The sequence below is a fragment of the Podarcis gaigeae genome (assembly GCF_964106915.1).
Source record: "Podarcis gaigeae genome assembly, chromosome: 2".
Lineage (NCBI taxonomy): Eukaryota > Metazoa > Chordata > Lepidosauria > Squamata > Lacertidae > Podarcis > Podarcis gaigeae.
The window spans coordinates 107,336,651-107,356,500 of NC_139679.1; the positions used below are offsets into that span (position 1 = coordinate 107,336,651).

General features: G+C 49.0%; 1 protein-coding gene across 8 annotated transcripts in view; it reads right to left on the minus strand.

Annotated features, from left to right (window-relative positions):
- Nucleotides 1-8,202: 8,202 nt before the first annotated feature.
- SETD5 (SET domain containing 5) overlaps nucleotides 8,203-19,850 on the minus strand; it is a 62,844-nt gene continuing 51,196 nt past the window's right edge. For 5 of the 8 annotated variants that reach the window (XM_083722499.1, XM_083722498.1, XM_083722495.1 and 2 more), the window contains 6 exons: nucleotides 18,098-18,154; nucleotides 15,293-15,748; nucleotides 14,538-14,815; nucleotides 11,818-11,951; nucleotides 10,662-10,747; nucleotides 8,203-10,513 (listed from right to left, as the gene is read on the minus strand). In XM_083722499.1, coding sequence (XP_083578625.1) covers nucleotides 9,860-10,513; nucleotides 10,662-10,747; nucleotides 11,818-11,951; nucleotides 14,538-14,815; nucleotides 15,293-15,748; nucleotides 18,098-18,154 — 1,665 coding nt within the window. In that variant the 3' untranslated portion in view covers nucleotides 8,203-9,859. The remainder of the gene's footprint in view (nucleotides 10,514-10,661; nucleotides 10,748-11,817; nucleotides 11,952-14,537; nucleotides 14,816-15,292; nucleotides 15,749-18,097; nucleotides 18,155-19,850) is intronic. The other 3 variants (XM_083722496.1, XM_083722502.1, XM_083722501.1) reach the window with 1 other exon arrangement.

The window sequence follows — 19,850 nt, forward strand, 5'->3', positions numbered from 1 at the left end:
ACACACTGTCGCTTTCTCCAGCTGTAGTCTGAAGTGTTGCAGCTCAGAAGCCATTTCTGGAAAATATATTCACTGTGCTTCTGGCTCTTGAACTGGGCCAGCATAGGCAAGCTGCCTTTTTTTTTAAATTAAATTTTTATTTTTCGTATCTGATACACACAATACAAAAATACAAAAACAGTGGTACCTCAGGTTACATACGCTCCAGGTTGCATCCTCCGCTAACCCAGAAATAGTGCTTCAGGTTAAGAACTTTGCTTCAGGATGAGAACAGAAATCGTGCTCCGTTGGCACGGTGGCAGCAGGAGGCCCCATCAGCTAAAGTGGTGCTTCAGGTTAAGAACAGTTTCAGGTTAAGAACAGACCTCCAGAACTAATTAAGTACTTAACCCGAGGTACCACTGTACAAAGATATAAAAGAGACACTTGACAAAAGAAAACCACAAAAAATGCTATAGATAAAATTACTGTACATCCCCACCCAGTGGCGTAGCGTGGGGGGTGCCAGGGGTGCCGGCCGCACCGGGCGCAACATCTGGGGGGGCGCGGGTCCAGAGGGAAGGGACAAGTTCCTTCCTCCGCCGGGCTCCCCGCCGCCACCGCCAGCCTTGCGCCCTAGCGCGCGTGCGCCCCCCCCGCCGCCGCCGCGGCTGCGCTCCACTCACTGCTCGCAGGAGGAGCAGCCGCTGCAGCAGCGCTGACGCCGCCACCAACGCCTGGCCGGGCACGGGCAGCCTTCGCACCCGCCGCCGCCGCCATCCCCTCGGCCCAGCCACAGGCGGCGGCTGCTTCTGCCGACTGGGAGGGAGGAGAGCTCCGAGGGGCCTCGCCGCACCCTGCTCTCCCCAAAACCCTCCGAGAGGAAGCCGGCGGGCGGGCGAGGGTCTCCCGGCGGAAGGGGGTGCCGCTGGCTCTGGCTCTCAGCGCAAGTCTCAGCCGCGGGGGGGGGGGGTCGGGCAAGGACGGAGCGCGGCTGGAAGCCCCCGGACCAGGCCGGGGGGAGGAGAGGCGCTCGCCAAGCCCGGATCTGGAGCGCCTCGCAGCACGGGCTCCACCTACAGCCCAAGGAGAGGAGGGGGCGGGGAGGCGCCCGAGGGGAGGGGGCTTCGGCTGCCTCGGCCCGCGGGGGCTCCGCAAATAATAAATTTAATAAATTCCTGCTGAGCCTTAAGGGGGGGTCCTTGGCTCCTTCGCTCGCCCCCAGGGCCAGTGGCGTAGCGTGTGGTGCAGGGGGGCGGCCGCAACATGGGGGGGCGCGCTCGCACTCGAGTGCTAAAATCCAGGGGTTAGGGGGCGCAAATTACTTGCCTTGCCCCGGGTGCTGACAACCCACGCTACGCCACTGTTCCCACCCACCCTTGGCTCCCCTCCATCACACCCTGATTTCTTACATTGCATTTCTCATCTGAATTTCATATCTCATTTAAAGATCATTCTTCTTATATACCGGTATTCTACAGTCTTAATCTATACATATCAACATATTATTTTGTGAACAGTGTTTATATAATCTTCAAAGCATTTCCATTGTAATCTTAAACTTTTGATTTGACTGTGACCTTATGGGTGCTGTTAATTTTGCCAAATGTATATAGTCACTCATTTTACATATCCACTCCTCTTTGGAGGGAAACATTTCACTTTTCCATTTGCTAGCTAGTACTGTTCTGGCCGCTGCTGTAGCATATAGGAAGATTATTTTCTTTTCTTGTGGAATATATTTTCCCAAAAGACCCAATGGGTAGGCCTTGGGTTTATTTTCTATGGGACTCCTTAACATCTTTTTTATTTCTTCCTGTATAGTATCCACAGGGGAGCTGCCTTGTCTGCAGTCCCTGGAAGGAAAAGGGCCAGGGCAGAGAGAAAAGGAGAACCCACTTGATTACCAGAAGCTCCCATGAGAGATTTCCCTCTGGTCTTATCTTTACAATGTGATCTGATCACAGAATGCAGTTCCTTGGATATACAGTGGTACCTCGGGTTACATACGCTTCAGGTTACAGACTCTGCTAACCCAGAAATAGTACCTCGGGTTAAGAACTTTGCTTCAGGATGAGAACAGAAATGGTGTGGCTGCAGCAGCAGGAGGCCCCATTAGCTACAGTGTTACCTCAGGTTAAGAACAGTTTCAGGTTAAGAACAGACCTCTGGAACAAATTAAATACTTAACCCGAGGTACCACTGTATCCCCTTCTGCTCTAAGAAGGTGAAGGGGGAAACCCTATGTTTATTTTAGTTTTTCAAATCAGCATCAATAATTCGCCCGGTTCATCTACTGAACACACGTCCTGTTGTCCCGCCTCTGCTCCCCACAGTGACTCATTGCTACACCTTGAGCTGGTGCCTTCCTGCCTTTCTCCAGTCGTCTCCATGGCAACCTGGCCTGCGTAACTATGGAGACTGTTGATCACGATGCTGCCGGTGCCAAGGGCACACTGGTGGCAAGCGCTGGGGCAGCAGGTGTAGGTAGGAGAATATTCCGGGCATGGCTGTGTGATCAGGCTCTTGGCTCCCTCGCTGTGGGGCAAATGGGTAAAAATTAAGGTGTTTATGCGCTCCCGAATCAAGGGAGAGGATCCACTTAAACAGCAGTGGCAGCAAGGACCAGAGAGGCTGCATGTAGCCTGGCAGGTGTGCACGTTAAGAGCTCAGCTCCAGGACTGAGCAAGCAGGCTCCACTACAAAATGTTGCAGTGCACCATCCCCTCCTAACAGGAGAGCTCCTGGTTTTGAGTTCCAGTCAGCAGGCCAGAGTATTCTTTAGGAATACTCCATTCCGTTCCTCACCCAGGTTTCTTTTCTGCAAACCTGAGGCTTACCCCCAAGGATGCCAGTAGCTCCTCCCAGTTTCTCAGCAGCTCAGTTTTGGTTCCAGTTCTGTTGGGGCTCGACCACCTGAGTTCACTGTGAGAGGGAGTCAGTGGGCCTGTGGATTATGAAGCTGCAGCAAAGGCACTCAGCTGAGCTATAGCCGCAAGGTTGGAATGCACGTCTGCAACAGAATGCTAACCATGCAGTGATCATACGCAGCTAAGTTGTCTAGGTTTATTTCAGGGTATGGTTGCCATGTTATTATATTGTGTATTTTGTGCATTTTGTTGTAAAGCGCCCCATGATCTCTTAAAGAAGGGCAGCAAATAACTTTTAATAATAATTCCGCTAGTCCTGCAAGACATGGGGAAAGGTCGTATCTCAGCAGTAGTGCCTGTAGAGAATTATGGGCTTATACCAAATTTTATTGTGCTTATATCACGACTGCTGTATCAGTAGGTGCTGCACCCCTCCCCCTTCTGATGTGCTAAAAAAACAAAACTTCTAGCCCCAATGGTTTCTATACTGCGCAATGAAGCTGCCGCACGTTCAACGCAACCCACCACTCTGCACGCAGAGCAAGGAGACGGAGACCCTGCCTAGAATTAATTATTTCCCCTCTTGTCCTCATCATCCTGGGGGGAAGGAGACCAAGATGGATGCAAGTTTCTTAAAGGGGAAATACTGAAGGCATAAAAGCAGACAATTCCAACAAGAAAGAAACCTGAAGAAACTGGTGTGGTTGCATAAGGAGCTTGCAGATGCGCTGAGGTGTATAAGAAATGGGAAAATGGGGAATCACAAAGGAAGAGCATACACAAGCAGGGAGGAGGCCATGTGGGCCATATCTCAGAATGAGCTCAGGCTTGCAAGAGGTTAAAAATAATTTTAAAAGGTTTCTTTGGCTATGTTTAAAAGCAAGAGTAGTAGGTCCCTTGCATGTAGAGGATGGAGAAATGCTATTGGGTGACAGAGAAAAGGCGGAAATACTCAACACCTACTTTGCCTCTGTCTTCATCCAAAGGGAAAGCTATCACCCATCTGGTGATAACAGAATAAATGATGCAAGGATGCTGCAGTCCAAGATGGCGAAACAGGTGGTAAGGGAACACATAGCTACTTTAAACAAACTCAAATTTCCAGGGTCTGATGAGCTGCACCTAAGGTACCTACTGACCGGTGAGCTTGACATTGATACCAGGAAAGGTCCTAGAACAGTCAGTCTGTGAGCACTTAGAAAAGGATGCTGTGGTTACTAAGACCCAGTATGAATCGGGATTCAAGATGACCATAAGATTGGCCCAAACTAACAAAATGAATTTCAGTAGGGACAAATGTACAGTCCTGCACTTAGGCAGAAAGAACCAGCAGCACAAATATGGGGGGGGGGGGGGGCTGACTTGCAAGTAGTCCATAGAAAAAGGACCTAGGGGTCTTAGTAGCCCCACAAGCTTAACATGAGACAGCCATGTGATGCAGCAGCAAAAAAAGGGTAGCCCAGAAAAAAGTGATTCCCACCTTTGAGCCCTGAGCAATGAGGCAAAGGGGAGGTCCGGATTCCAGGAGGCAACCAATTTTTAACTGGGTTACCCTGCAGCTACAAAGAGGGTGCCTGCCCATGTGCAGAGAGAATTGGACCTTAGTTAGTGGGAATATAGCCCAACCATCAACCACAACACCTTATTGTTCAGGACAATACTTTAAAGACTGTGGATCTACCCATTCATATCATTAGTCCAATCAGCCATTGTCCTGGTAGAACATGTGAAAAGGGGGCCAGTGTGGTGTAGTGGTTAGAGTACTGCACGAGGACCTGGGAGATCAAATCTCCCACTCAGCCCTGACACTCACTGGGTGCCCTTGGGTCAGCCGCTCACTGTCAGCCTAACCTCAGAGAGTTGTTGAGGATAAAAATATGAATGGAGGAAGAGGACCATATACATAACACTGAGCTCATTGCAGGTAAAGTGGGACATATACCATTTCCCAATGATGGATATTCAGTCTACTGTATTCCACCATGCTTGGTATTCCATCCTATCACAAAGGTTATGTGAGACAAACAGCTTTGAAGTCCAATCTTTGGGACTGTTAGGTAAAGGAACCCCTGACTGTTAAGCCCAGTCGCGGACGACTCTGGGGTTGCGGCACTCATCTTGCTTTATTGGCCAAGGGAGCCAGCAGACAGCTTCCAGGTCATGTGGCCAGCATGACTAAGCTGCTTCTGGCGAACAAGAGCAGCGCATGGAAACACCGTTTACCTTCCCACCAGAGTGGTACCTATTTATCTACTTGCACTGGTGTGCTTTCAAACTGCTAGGTTGGCAGGAGCTGGAACCAAGCAACGGGAGCTCATCCCATCGCGGGGATTCGAACCGCTGACCTTCCGATTGGCAAGCCCTAGGCTCAGTGGTTTAGACCACAGCGCCACTCGCGTCCCTTGGGACCATTAGGTGTGGTAAAATTGGCTTCTCAGCTAGAACAAAAAGTTCAGTATAGCCCTGTATGTGTAAAGCATTTCAAGTTTTGTGTATTGGATCTTCAGTTTAATTTAAATATTCTTTAGGTCAAGTGTCAACTCTGGGCATTTGAAAAACAAAAATCTACTGTTCTGGTATTGTTCTGAGTTCCAATCAAAGCAGTGGCAAACCTAATGTGAATTTTACAAACCCTTTTGCCATCTTCTCAGCACTCACAAGTCCCAGAGGATGATGTCAGTTGCTTGTCAATACCACAAAATGTTTCCCCAAGAGATTTCACAGGTTGCCACTCTGCCTCCACACCTGTTCATCAGTAAGTTCCGAGACACCCCCTTCTCATTTGGTTTCAGTAAAAAAGCTAAAGGTAAAAGACCCCTGGACAGTTAAGTCCAGCCAAAGGTGACTATGGAGTTGTGGTGCTCATCTTGCTTTCAGGCTGAGGGAGGCGGCGTTTGTCCACAGACAGCTTTCTGGGTCATGTGGCCAGCAGGACTTCTGGTGCAACGGAACACAGTGATGGAAACCAGAGCGCACAGAAACGCCATTTACCTTCCTGCTGCCGCGGTACCTATTTATCTACTTGCACTGGCATGCTTTCCAACAGCTAGGTTAGCAGAAGCTGGGACAGAGCAATGGGAGCTCACTCCATCGTCGGGATTTGAACCGCCGACCTTCTGATTGGCAAGAGGCTCAGTGGTTTAGACCACAGCGCCACCTGCATCTTAGCAGTGTCTAAGTCAGTGCTCTCCCCGTGTCGAAGCATGGTGGAGGCCATATTTATTTGGCTGCGAGTATTTTCATACCACACTTCAACCAAAGCCCCAGCAAAAAGAACAAAAATATGGAAAACATAATGAACTAAAAGCTACACAATCATAAAAACAACACAGGAGTCAGCAAGATTAAAATGGTTATGTGAAAAAGCTTGAGACAGTTAAGGTAGGCGACAGGTGAATCTCTTGGGTGGGGGAGAGCATTCCCTAATAAAAATATGCTTATAAAATCGATACACCTCAGCAGAGGCAGCCTTTGGACAACAAGTTATTCACTGGCAGACAACTTTCCCCACCTGATAGGATTTTTAAATAGCTTTAGTTAGTACAACCCACAATGACTGAGCACCTCTAGAGAAGGATCTGATGGTTCTTACCTGAATACAGTGGTACCTCGGGTTACAGACGCTTCAGGTTACATACGCTTCAGGTTACAGACTCTGCTAACCCAGAAATAGTACCTCGGGTTAAGAACTGTGTTTCAGGATGAGAAGAGAAATTGTGCTCTGGAGGCCCATTAGCTAAAGTGGTGCTTCAGGTTAAGAACAGTTTCAGGTTAAGAACGGACCTCCAGAACGAATTAAGTACTTAACCCGAGGTACCACTGTAGTTGGTTGGTGGTTCTTACTGTTTACAAGCATGATTTCCTCATACAAGTTCAGATTTGTATTAGCCTGTTTCCGCAGCTTGCCATTCAAGGTGACTGGGTTGATGGGGGCATACCTGACGTACAAAGACCACTCTGCCTTTCCAGTCTTTGGCAGGAAGAGGGCAGGATAACTCACCATGACGTTGCGTTCAGCATCTCTGGAGAAGTTAACGATGTGGAGCAGTCTCTGGCTGTTCAGGCACAGACCCAGGGCTACTCTTGTATTCATGTCCAAGCCAGGATGGACAGGTTACACTAGGGATCTGGGATGTGCTCTTTCAGGCTGTACTTGGAGAGAAGGCTGTGATTCTTTGTAACAGCAACAGCAGCAGATATGGCAGCATTCATGCATTCAGAACGCTGAGCCTTGACTACAGTAATGCACTTCACGCAGGGCTGCCCTTGATAACAGTTCAGATGCTTTAAACTGGTACAAAATGCTGTGGCTTGTCTTGTGCAAGGTAATCAGGACCAAATTACACCAGTGCCAGAAATAGCTCCAATAGCCTTCCAATCTTTAAGGTACATGTGAAAAGGATCTAGGAGTCTTGGTTGACCACAAACTTGACATGAGCCAACAGTGTGACGCGGCAGCTAAAAAAGCCAATGCAATTCTGGGCTGCATCAGTAGGAGTATAGCATCTAGATCAAGGGAAGTAATAGTGCCACTGTATTCTGCTCTGGTCAGACCTCACCTGGAGTACTGTGTCCAGTTCTGGGCACCACAGTTCAAGAAGGACACTGACAAACTGGAACGTGTCCAGAGGAGGGCAACCAAAATAGTCAAAGGCCTGAAAACGATGCCTTATGAGGAACGGCTAAGGGAGCTGGGCATGTTTAGCCTGGAGAAGAGGAGGTTAAGGGGTGATATGATAGCCATGTTCAAATATATAAAAGGATGTCACATAGAGGAGTGAGAAAGGTTGTTTTCTGCTGTTCCAGAGAAGCGGACACGGAGCAATGGATCCAAACTACAAGAAAGAAGATTCCACCTAAAGATTAGGAAGAACTTCCTGACAGTAAGAGCTGTTTGACAGTGGAATTTGCTGCCAAGGAGTGTGGTGGAGTCTCCTTCTTTGGAGGTCTTTAAGCAGAGGCTTGACAACCATATGTCAGGAGTGCTCTGATGGTGTTTCCTGCTTGGCAGGGGGTTGGACTCGATGGCCCTTGTGGTCTCTTCCAACTCTATGATTCTACTTTTACTCATCACTCTGTTTTATCATTTAATATAGATAAGGAATACCATGTACAGCAGCAAACCAGGTCCACAATGATGAGAAAAGGGGCACTCTCAGCAACTGCCCCTTAATTTTGGGGTTCTTTTTCCCTGAACGACCTCCAGATCTTGAGGGCTGTATGTTGAAAGGAGGGCTGAAATCTTGGGCTGTGTGCAACAAGGCACCCTGTCCCTTCGGCTTCACCTGGATTTTGCGCAAACAAAACCACACTTCATCGCTCAAGAACCCAGTGAGAGAGCGTAACAGGCTGGTTTTCAAGTTAAGTATTTTATTATCAAAATTATTACATCTCTTGTGAAAGTTCAAATGTTACAGCACAGTGTACAACTCCACTTGAGGGCAGCGCTACAGCTCGCCCGCCTGCCCCCCAAACTTCCTGGTGGCTCCTTCCCAGCGACTGCACATAGAACAGGCGCATCGCCTTTTGCCTGATCTCCAGAATCATCGCTTGCAATGCTCACCCCCACGAGGCATGCTCAGCATGTCGGAAAGGGAGGCTGCAAAGCCCAGTGAAGCTGACACCCTTTTTTTATACAGTATATAGGACTTGTCTTGTGGGTGACAAGTTCTATCCCCAACACGCTAACAGCCAGACACTTTTGAAGGAAAGGGTTCGTTTATTTCTTCTGCTCTGCTCTGATCAATTTTAAAAGTTTCCTCTAAGTCGAATGAACACCTGATTTCAGTTGTGGATTAGAGAAACTTCTAACAGTCCTAATTATTATTATTATTATTATTTTTTAAAAAAGAAAGAAATGGGGGGGGGGGGAGACTGTGCATCTGAGAAATGAGGGAAGACATGCTCACAGCAATATCTTGTCCGAGAGGAAACGAGAGGGTCCTTGGCAGGACCAGGGTTAGACCTGCCTGATATTTTTGCTAACCTACTATGGTTATAACTGAATATAAAATTAGATAAATAAAAACGCACGCTTGACAGGTAAACAAGTGAGAAAAGCTGGCAACTGTATGGAATTTGACAGAGCATTTGGCGGGCCTGGTGTTGTTGCTCTTGGGCCTCAGGGGGAGGTAGCTGGCGTGTTTCTCATGCACTCCATGATACTCTTTGACCACAGCAGCAGCAATGCCACCAGACTGGGCACCTCGCTCATCACCCCCACCTAGAATTAGGGCAGGCGCCTAAAGCAAGCCACCGTCCATATTCCCACTGCCACAGCACTGGCCTCTTGGAACGAACTGACCACACCCCTAGGCCACCCCCTCACTGGCAGCGAGATGCCAACTTCAGAGCCATAGTATGGACTTACTAGAGTGACTTTTTGCAGCAATGCCTGCATGCACACCCTGCCCTCTCTCTCTCTCTCTCTTTCTCTCTCTCTCTCTCTCTCTCTCTCTCTCACACACACACACACACGCAGTCACACTGCTACCAGCCCCACCCCACGGCTCTTGCATCTCTCCCACAAATGCTCTTTATTTGCAACTGGAATGATCAGAATGGACTAAGCCCCCAACCCTCCCCGACCAGAATACTCTGGGAACCCAACCTTGCAGAGAGCACTTTGGGATTTAGATTAACGCCCCCCTCCCCCCACATATCCCCATCTCCCCTATTTATTTATTTTTCTGATTTGCACTGGTTTCATATTCAAGCTTTCCCTACCTGCCCAGGTGGCTACAGCTAAGGGCACCGGTAGGAGACAGAGGCTATGCCACTCAGCACCGTTTGCTTTCTACAACGTACCCGGACACCAGGGAGATGCTTTTCTGCCCATTTTGCCGCCGCCGCCACTGCCTTCTCCTCCTTCCAAAGCCAGGGGCTGGCCGGCAGTGCTCTCTCTTGCCCAGGACACCCCAGAGCCCCAGAATCTGGGCCCTTTGCTGTCCCGGCATGGCTCCCCCGCCAGCCACTGCCAGAAGGAACGGTGGGCTCTAGTCTGTCCTGCCCTAAGAAAGGCCGGTCTGAGTCTTTACGCCTGAGCCTGCAAGCTGCTGCAGTCTGTATTGATTGATGCCGCCTCCTCCCCCTCGGTGAGAGTAGTGCTGCTGCGAGCTGGAAAGTGCTGCGGCTCTGGAGCTCTGGTACAGAGCAGGCTGCCCAGAGGCGGGAGGGTTGATAGTCCGCAAGTCTGACTGCGAAGGCCTGGACGACGACGAGGAAGAAGACGACGAGGAAGTGGTGGAGGTGGAGGTGGAGGAGGAGGAGGAGGAGGAGGAGGAGGAGGAAGGAGGGCAGCCGGCGGTTCCCACGCAGGGATGAGACCCTGTTTCTGAGGGGGGCAAACAGTCTACGGCTGCCGCCGTTTGGGCAGGGCTGGGAGCAGTGGCTACAGGGCAGCTCTTCTTCAAGACACCGCTGCCAGACGGCTGCTGGCTGCTATAATACCCAGAGTTCCCTGCAAACAGAGCCGAGGAGTCTGTGGCGACCGGGGGGGCAGAGGAAAGGGAGGGTTCTGAGGAGCCGAGGGGCGGAAGGTGCCCTGCTCTCTGGGACTGGGACCTGTAGCTGTAGCCAGGGGATGGCATGGGGTGTCCTCGGTACGGGGAGGCGCTCTGGAGGACGGTCTGCGAATCCGCCCGCGGGCTGTCCGACTGCAGGAGCTGCAAGGGAAAGAAGCAGGCATCACAAAACCGCCGTTCAGCATCCGGCTCTGCAGCTCAGCGACCCCGGAAAGAGAGGCTGGAATGCACCCGAGAGCCAACTGCACGGGAACCGTGAACGGCACGAGGCGGGTACTGCCACACTTACCTGGTAACTGTAACGTGAAGGACTATAAACGGCTGGTCCCTTGAGGGAAGGGTTGAGGGGGTCTGTCGAATCTCCTTCCGCAGCATCTGGAAGGCAGAGCAGAGAGGGTCTAGCAGCAGAAATACAGGTTGCTGGATTAGGAGGAACCAGCTACAGGTGAGCCCCTGTAGCAGGGACAGGTGTGAGAGAGACCCCCTGAAGAGCCCCAGCTCTAGAAAAACTGAAATGTAGGCAAGGATTAGAATAAAACTAATAAAACCTCAATAGCTAGAGGAGCAACACTGAAGGCAGAGGGGGAGAGAAAGACTCTTTTTCACAGAATCATGGCCTTATCTAGTCAATCCCCTTTCCTCTCTTCTGCCTTGGTCAGGCAACACCTAGAGTACTGTATCCAGTTCTGGGTGTCCCAATTTAAGAAGGATACTGACAAGCTGGAATGTGTGCAGAGGAAGGCAACCAAGCTGATCAAGGGTTGGAAACCAAGCCTTACGAGGAACAGTTGAGATAAAGAGGAGACTGAGAGGAGATACGATAGCCGCCTTCAAATATCTCCAGGGCTTCCACATGGAGGACAGAGCAGGCTTGTTTTCTTCTGCTCTGGAGGGCTAGGACCCAAACCAAGGGATTCAAATTACAAAGAAAGGAGATTTCAACTAAACATCGGGAAGAAATTTCTGGTGGTAAGAGCTGTTTGACAGTGGATCTACAGACTCATGCAGGAGGTGATGGACTCTCCTTCCTTGGAGGTTTTTAAGCAGAGGCTGGATGGCCATCTGTCATGGATGCTTCAGCTGAGATTCCTGCATTGCAGGGGGCTGGACTAGAAGGCCCTTGGGGTCTCTTTGAACTCTTCAATTCTATGCCCGCCTAACCTCTTCTTGAATACCTCACTGTAGAATTGTAAACACTTGTGTAAGTCAATCAGTAGAGAGAGAGATAGACTTATATCTGCATCCCCAAGACAAAGCTAGCGAATGAATCTGAACTGCTTTGTTTGGAGTGATGTGAGCCTGCGCCACGTGGAGCAGAAGTCCTGTAAGTCACAGACGGTCTTGGACTCCGTCATTCCACAATATCAGAGCCCTGCCTGTAGATTCAGCCCCACCTGCTCAAGCTCCAAAGGCAGCTCCCCCCCTCCCAGTGCATTCCCATTTACCTGCTTCTCTCTCCCCTAGGCTCTCCCGAGTGGGTGAGGGCTCTCCTCTCTGACACAACTTGGCGCTGCTGCGTAAAACCTTCTCCAGAATCCCACGGCCTTCTCGCAGCCGCTCCACCGAGGTGGGAACCATCCTATAGCAGGGCACAAAAGAGCGTGAATGGGAATGACACCTCTGGATCCTCCAAGAGGTCTAAACAATTTCAAACATCTCGTGACAATATTTTTCAACAACAACAACAACAACAACAACAACTGTAGTTTATTATGTTGAAAGGTTCCCCTGAGGTCTGGAAGGGTTGTGTTCATGTGTATTTCTACATTAAGCGCAACCTGCAACTTAAGGCTTGTGCACCTTAGTTGTTGAGGCAAATGCTGTTTAATTCTAGGGCAGAGTGGAGCTTGCCTCACAATGATGGCTAGAAAATATTCATTAGAGACAAATAACCATTTTAATCAAATGGTAACACTGCAGCCTATTTCTATAGTTCCGTTGGGGGAAACAGAAGGCAGTTACCCTGGGATAAGAGTCCGAGGCATACACAGGATATTGTACGAGCAACCCAACCACTGCTGGAATGCTGCCACGGCTGCAGTGTTTATTAGGATGGTTTGCTCTGGGGCAGTAAAAATATAGCCCGAGATTTTACTTTGTGCTTTAGGATCATGCAAAGAGAGATCTCCAGTCAATACACAAATATAGTTGTAATGCATAAAACAAAGCTCTATTTCACTATGCTCTGCTCGCAAAGGTAATTTGAAATGTTAAAATGCTCATTTTACACAGCTGGTATGGATTTTCCTCTGCTTAGGACCATTTTAGTGAGAAGTGGACTCGCTGAAGTGGCTCTGGGTAGGTCATTCGACTCTCAACTTTTTACTATAAGTAAAATTGGAACAATGGTGCCCAGCCTCCTTCACAAGGCAGTTGCAAGGAGTGAGAAAGAAGGCATGTACAGCATGTTCTACGCTGAAGCACAGCAGCCAGAATTTTACCCTTTTGGAAAACCCTTTTGAGTTTCATAATTATGCTTGCAACCCATTTTTTAAAATCCCCCCCCCCATTCCTGGCTTAACTCCAATGGGTACTTCCGCTCCAACTTTTACAGTACAATCAATGCTGGTACAGTGGTACCTCGGGTTAAGTACTTAATCCTTTCCAGAGGTCCGTTCTTAACCTGAAACTGTTCTTAACCTGAAGCACCACTTTAGCTAATGGGGCCTCCCGCTGCCGCCGTGCCGCCAGAGCACGATTTCTTTTCTCATCCTGAAGCAAAGTTCTTAACCTGAAGCACTATTTCAGGGGAGTATGTAACCTGAAGCGTATGTAACCTGAAGCATATGTAACCTGAGGTACCACTGTATTTCAAGTATTGAAATCAAAAAGCCTACGCACTAGATCCCTCCCTCCCATTGAATCTGCATATTTTATGTCTTTATAGTTAATTTGCAAAAATGAGCTAGACAGGTGGTCACATTTCAATGAGGATATATATATATATATGGGTGGGGATGTGGAAGGAATGTACATATTTACTGCTGCTTTTTTTTTGGCTAGCAAGAGCTTCCTGCAGGGCAGGGTTAATAGGAGGAGGAGCCCATCCATTTAGATTGCAAAAGCAGTTCCTTGGCAACTGAGAGAGATGGAAACTTCATTTCTTTTAAAATGAAACCTGTGTGCCGATATTGCAAAGCACAGCAAATCTGTGGAGGCTCTTGTGTAAATATGGCTTGTGATTCGAAGTCACCGCCTGTCCCCAGTATAGCTGATGCAGCAGAAAAGGTCAGTTATCTGTACGCAAAGGTAGAGGAAGGTCCTCAGGAGGAAATGTAACAAGCTTGAGTGTACAGGACTCTAACCTCGCCCCCCCCCCCTGAAACAGCTCTGCCCCACCACTGCCTGCTAGTTGCGAAGGGCAGAAAAGTTGGAACTCCTGAGCGCATGTAGCACTGCAGATCTAACAAAGACCACAGTCTTTGGAACCACTGAACTCAGGTGCTACTACAGTGGTACCTCGGGTTACATATGCTTCAGGTTACAGACACCGCTAACCCAGAAATATTACCTCGGGTTAAGAAGTTTGCTTCAGGATGAGAACAGAAATGGCGCGGTGGCAGCGGGAGGCCCCATTAACTAAAGTGCTGCTTCAGGTTAAGAACAGTTTCAGGTTAAGAACGGACCTCCGGAGCGAATTAAGTACGTAACCAGAGGTACCACTGTAGTGCTGCAACTTGCTTATAGAAGCAGTATCAGTATGTGGCAAGGTAAAAACAAAAATTTGGGAAGCCAAGTTCTGTAAGTTCACTGACAGCAGAATAATGGCAATTAGCTATGATAACTTAACAGAACCTCTGCGTTCAGAGGCAACTGGACTCTGAATACCAGAAGCTTGGGACGAGTAAGAGAAAAGGGCTGTTGTTTTCTGATCTCCTTGTAAGTTTCCTGAAATTACCTTGCTGGAAACAATGCTGGACAGGCCTTTGGTCGAATCCAGCAGGGTGGCTCTTTGCAGACTGCAGCCCACAGTAAGGGAGAGCTGTGAAAATTGCTCTCTCTGTGCTCAAAAGTTCGCTATCGAGGTTATCATCCTGCCCTTTAAGACCAAAGTGAGGCAAGACACGGCACAGGGCATAAACATTTTTATCTCTTCTCCTCTTGTCAGGGAGGAACTCCTAGAACCAGAACGTGTCTGTGCCATAGTTTGCTTCCTGAGACTCACCATCTACTGCTAATGCTGTCCTGGGATTTGCTGTGCGTGGTCCCCCGTGGTTCTGGTGGGCTGACTTCCTCCAGGTGAGACGAAGAAGAGTGAGAGGGGGAGAAGCCATGCTGTGGAGAAGACAGGGTGTGGGCCCCTGAGCCCTGCACGAGGCCAGCAGCATCCACATCTGCCCCCGAGCAGCTGACACTCAGCCGGGTGGGTGTCCCTGTGCATCGAGAGGAATCCCCTCCCTCCTTGGCTTCTTGCTTTCGTTTGCGGTATTCCAGAAGGGATACCTAAGAGAGAAATGGCTATCATCAGCTTCAGGCAGGTGAGGTGACTCAACACTCATGCGTGTGCGTGCGCATGCGCTTAAAACGCACCTGCTGCAATGCACTGTGGGCTACATTTTTGTGCTGGTGCAAGGAAGCTGCTCTCCAGCCTATGGTCAGCAGGAAACCTAAAGTCAGACCTCCGGGTCACACAGACGCAAAGCGGAGATAAGAACCACCCTCTAAGAACAGACTCCGCACCCTGTTGCATGGACTTCTGAGCCTCCAGGGAACGTGATGTGTGCTTTCATCCTGTTCCCACCAAAGAAAGATGCCTCAGCTGCTCCTGCTACCAAGTAATGGAGAGTCTGCATGTCTCTCAGCAGGCTCCAGGCTGCCTCCTCTTGTACGATTTCCCAGCGCGTGCACACACACACCCCGGGCAGGCCTTCCTTTCTCCCTGGAGCGACTGTGCTCGTGTTACTCATGTCGGATACTTGCCTTTTTCCTCTGCGGAGGGTTCTGGGGTGTGGATTTAACGCCTTCGCAGGTTTTCTCGCCGCAGGGGGGCAAGGGTCCGTGCACGGCTTCTTTCAGAAGCGCCTGCTCGTGCCTGCCAAAGTATCCCTCCGCAGGGGAACTGCAGCAGCCCCTGTCTGGATTCAGAAGCTTCCCGTCGGCCATCTGCGGAGACTCTCGTAACAATCCGTCTGCCCGAGGCATAGCATTCAGAGGGGAGAAGGCATACATCAAGTTAAACTCTGTCCGAAAAGCCTGGTCGGAACTTCGAAGCATCGCCTGGGCTTCTCCACTCTTTCCTGGGAAGCTGGTCTCCAAGGGCTGGGATGCCAGGTCAGAATGCCCCGGAGTGAGCAAGGAGGGTTTCTCTGGACAGCTGTTAGTGCCGGCATCCAGGAATCCTGCCTTCTGTAGGTCAAGGTCCGTCCTAAGGCAGAACTGGAAGGACCAACAAAGGGGGTGTGGGGGCGGGTGAGGGAGAGGATATCAGACAGGGTAGAGAAGCAGGTGAAAGGGGCAGACAAGAGAAAAACACTTTTAATTCAGGAAAGACCCCCTTTCCCACGGACAGCACATATACGGCTTTCTCACTCTTTGTTCCCAGTCTTTTGCTCTCCGCTCTGCCTGGGTTTTTTCTCCCCCCTAGCTGCATAGTCGCTCTCTTCCTCTGCGGAATTTCTGGAGGCAAATTAAATTTGCAGGGTCCCTCCCCCTCGTGGATGGTGATGTTGGCGGCTCAAATGAGCCTCGGTGTGTTTTCAAGGTCACTATTTAACATATAACGTCACAACCATTTCAATAAAAGGTGAAGAATCAAGGAAAACTTCCAAGGCACCACACACCAGGTACTCTTATCCACCAACCTCTTTGTTGTAAAGCTAGTCACAAGCACACTTTGCAAGCACGCTTCACGGCATTCAGAAATCTCTGAAGAAGAGAACTGACAAGCACACGTGACAGAATCTAAGCTTCGCAGGATGGCATGCAAGCCACGGGCAGAATCCTGGGTTAACAGGTTTCCAATTATTACAAGGCCCTTAAAAAAGTGTGGGTGGTGGCTACATCAAAAAGCAATTGGGAGAGGAGCTGCCCATTCAATGGGGATGAATCTTTAGCATCCTGCACTGCTCCCAAACTTTCCTCTGCCCCCAATAACTCCCATCCCTGTCCAAGCTGTCAAGGATTTACAAAAGCCTCGGTACTCTGATCAAAATAAGACCAATGAACATAAACCATACTGCATAGCTCATTCCTGCTCTGCAACTTAGAAAACTGTTGACAGTGCACTGCCTACCTCAAGCTTTGCAGATATGTCCATTATTAGCTTCTATCCCTTTTATGTTATCTTGAATTTTTGCCATGGTAGTGTTTAGATACAGCATCCCAACATTATGCTTGCAGGCTGACCACCTAAACTGAAATGGGGGTATAACCCCACTCTACAAAGTGCTGCTTCTCCGTTTGATAGGCTGGAGGTAGGAGGGTTACAAAACAAAGCTCTCTTGTCCCACTGCCTTGGAGTGAAAGCAGACAAACCTAAGAGCTGCGTCGCACCCCTTTCCTTCACAAAGATCAATCTCTAGGCAAGGAAAGGTGTGCTTGCTTGTGTATACTGTAATGTATACACAATACACTGTGTGGGTGCAAATACATACATCAGACAAGATGTGCGTGGCAGATTTAGGGCACAAATGCATAAAGGCAAGAAGGCACCCATAAGCCTCTGCCGGAATCCTATGACCTGCAGTCTTCAATCCATTTTGCTCTTCACGATGGAGGACAGACTGTTGTGTCTAATGCTTTGGAAAGTCCAGGCACTTTTTGGCTATCCAGGAGGGCAGCCGTCAGTGAGCAACTCCCCAGTTTGGTACTTGTTTGAGACATTCAGGTTGAGGGCTGTTGGCCTTTTGCAGTTCCAGACTGGCTTTGGCGCCTGGCACACTGTTTTAACTAGATTTCTGGGAAGCTGGACCTAAGTTTCCAGTCCTCTTTCAGAATCTGTCCCTCCCTTCTCCTCTTGGGCTCTATGTTCCGCTACTCATGCATTTGTTTTTATAAAAGTGTTACATTGCTTTTCGGTGGAAGCCATGCATCAAAACAGTTTGTTATAAAACAATCATGGCTTGAAAACAAAAAAGGAACAAATCCTGCCAGAAAAATGATCTCTAGGCCTGTACAACCACATAGCCATCCTTGCCCTCTTACGAGCCATATCGCTCCCTGGCCTCAGACTCCAAACTCCACCAGACAAAACAATTAACTTTGCATTATGCTTATCGAGTTGCACAATTGAATCTGACCGCAGAGTTTGTATCTTGAAGAATGTGGACTTTTGGCACAAAGCAGGAGCAGGACTGTCTATGCTGCAATGGATTAAGAAGATGGGTTCAATAAAACATACAGCACAGTGGTTGCAAGGCCCAGGGCCAGCCACCAAAAATTAAAAGAGTCTGATTCATTTTCTCCTCTCCCTTCCCTTCTCTCTCTCTCTCTCTCTCTCTCTCTCTCTCTCTCTCTCCCCCCCCCCCACTCCCCAGGAAATGCTACTTCAGAAGAATTAACTGGAAAGTGGTTGGCATTTTCCCTTCGTTCACCACTCAATTCTCAACTTCAACAACAAAGGAATCTGACTTGACTAGCCCCTTCTTCCCCACCCACTGCTTCCCCTATCCCTCCTCCCTCCAAGTGTACACACACACACACACACACACACACACACACACACACACGCTCACCACGCAAACTACACACCCTCTCCGCCTCCAATTGAGATGGTGTGATAACTACCTCGGGCGACAGGGACTCGGGCCTATGCGCAGGGGAACTCTCAGGGGAGGATACGTTCTAGGAGGGAAAAGCATCTTGTTATTCATCTAATTTTACAAGTCAAGAAGCAAAATAAAATGAAGTAAAAAAAGAAAAGAAAAAAAAGAAACAAGCATAGAGGTTAGCCACAACTATTTGCGGGGGGTGGGGGGCAGGATAAGAGACTATCAAAGGGGTGGCCTCATCACTTGGGGGGGAAGTGAACACATTACATGGATTTTAGAGTAGAGGGAAAAACAGGATGGAGTTACTGTGTCTCATGCTACAACTTTAGTATCCGGATGAAAGGACAGCGCAGAAACCGGAGATCATTCCGTTGCCTTGTGTTCTGAGGATGCCTGGCCAACCAGCAACACCTCACAAACCCCATCGCTCGGATGAGAGCTGGCGTGTCACTCTCTACCCACAATGCCTTGCTTTCAGACTGGACTAAAAGGTGAAGGCATCATGTAGAAAATCCTCAGCTGGCTGCTCCTTGAGATACAGTGGATATGAAATTATGGTACTAGCTCCTTGAGGGAAGGTGGGCATGAAGCATGGGAGATGCTTCCATACCTGGAACTGAAACGTTGCATGAAAGCATCTATCTCTTCCTCCGTAAACCTAGGGTCCTTCTGGAGGTATGCAGTGCTGGAAAGCATGAGCTGCAGGAGGAGACCCGCCCCCCTCAGAATCTGCTGGGTTATGCTGGCCAGAGAGCCACATTTGGTTGGGGCAAAAAGAGCAGCGACACATGGCGGAACCCCTTTATTAAGCTGATGTCGCCATGCCATAAATCCTTTTACCAAGAAAGTAACTTTGGGTCTCTCTCTCTCTCAAAACCCCCCCACCAAAAACTGATTAAATATTGAGCTTCTGAATACTTCCAAGGTAAGACAGCTTCAGATCCCTAAGCGCAGAAGCCCATGAGACACAGACCCACTTTTACCTAAACTACCCTTCCCCACCCCGGGGCTCCTCAAATGCTTTGGACTACAATTCCTAGGCTGATGGCATATGTAGTTCAAACATCGAGAGCACATGGAATTGAGAAAGACTGGTTTAACTCTAAACCACATAAGCACAGTGAAATATGTTCTTGAGCAGGGGTTCCCAAACTTGGGTCTCCAGCTGTTTTTGGACTACAGTTCCCATCATCCCTGACCAATGGTCCTGCTAGCTAGGGATGTTGGGAGTTGCAGTTCAACAACAGCTGAATTCCCAAGCTTGGGAAATACAGTGGTGCCTCGCAAGACGAAATTAATTCTTTCCGTGAGGCTCTTCGTATAGTGGTTTTTTTGTCTTGCGAAGCAAGCCCATTGACAGCTTAGCGGATTAGCGGTTTAGCGGCTTTTAGCTATCAGCTGTTAAGCGGCTTATCAGCGGATCATCTGATAAGCGGCTTAGGAAAAGGGGGGGGAGGGGAAAAAACCCGAAGGAACTCGCAAGACGTTTTCGTCTTGCAAAGCAAGCCCATAGGGAAATTCGTTTTGCGAAGCGCCTCCAAAATGGAAAACCCTTTCATCTAGCGGGTTTTCTGTCTTGCGAGGCGTTCGTCTTGCGGGGCACCACTGCAATTAATAATAATAATAATAATAATAATAATAATAATAATAATGTTATTATTAATACCCTGCCCATCTGGCTGGGTTTCCCCAGCCACTCTGGGAGGCTCCCAAGCGAATGTTAAAAACACAATACAGCATTAAACATTAAAAACTTCCCTAAACAGGGC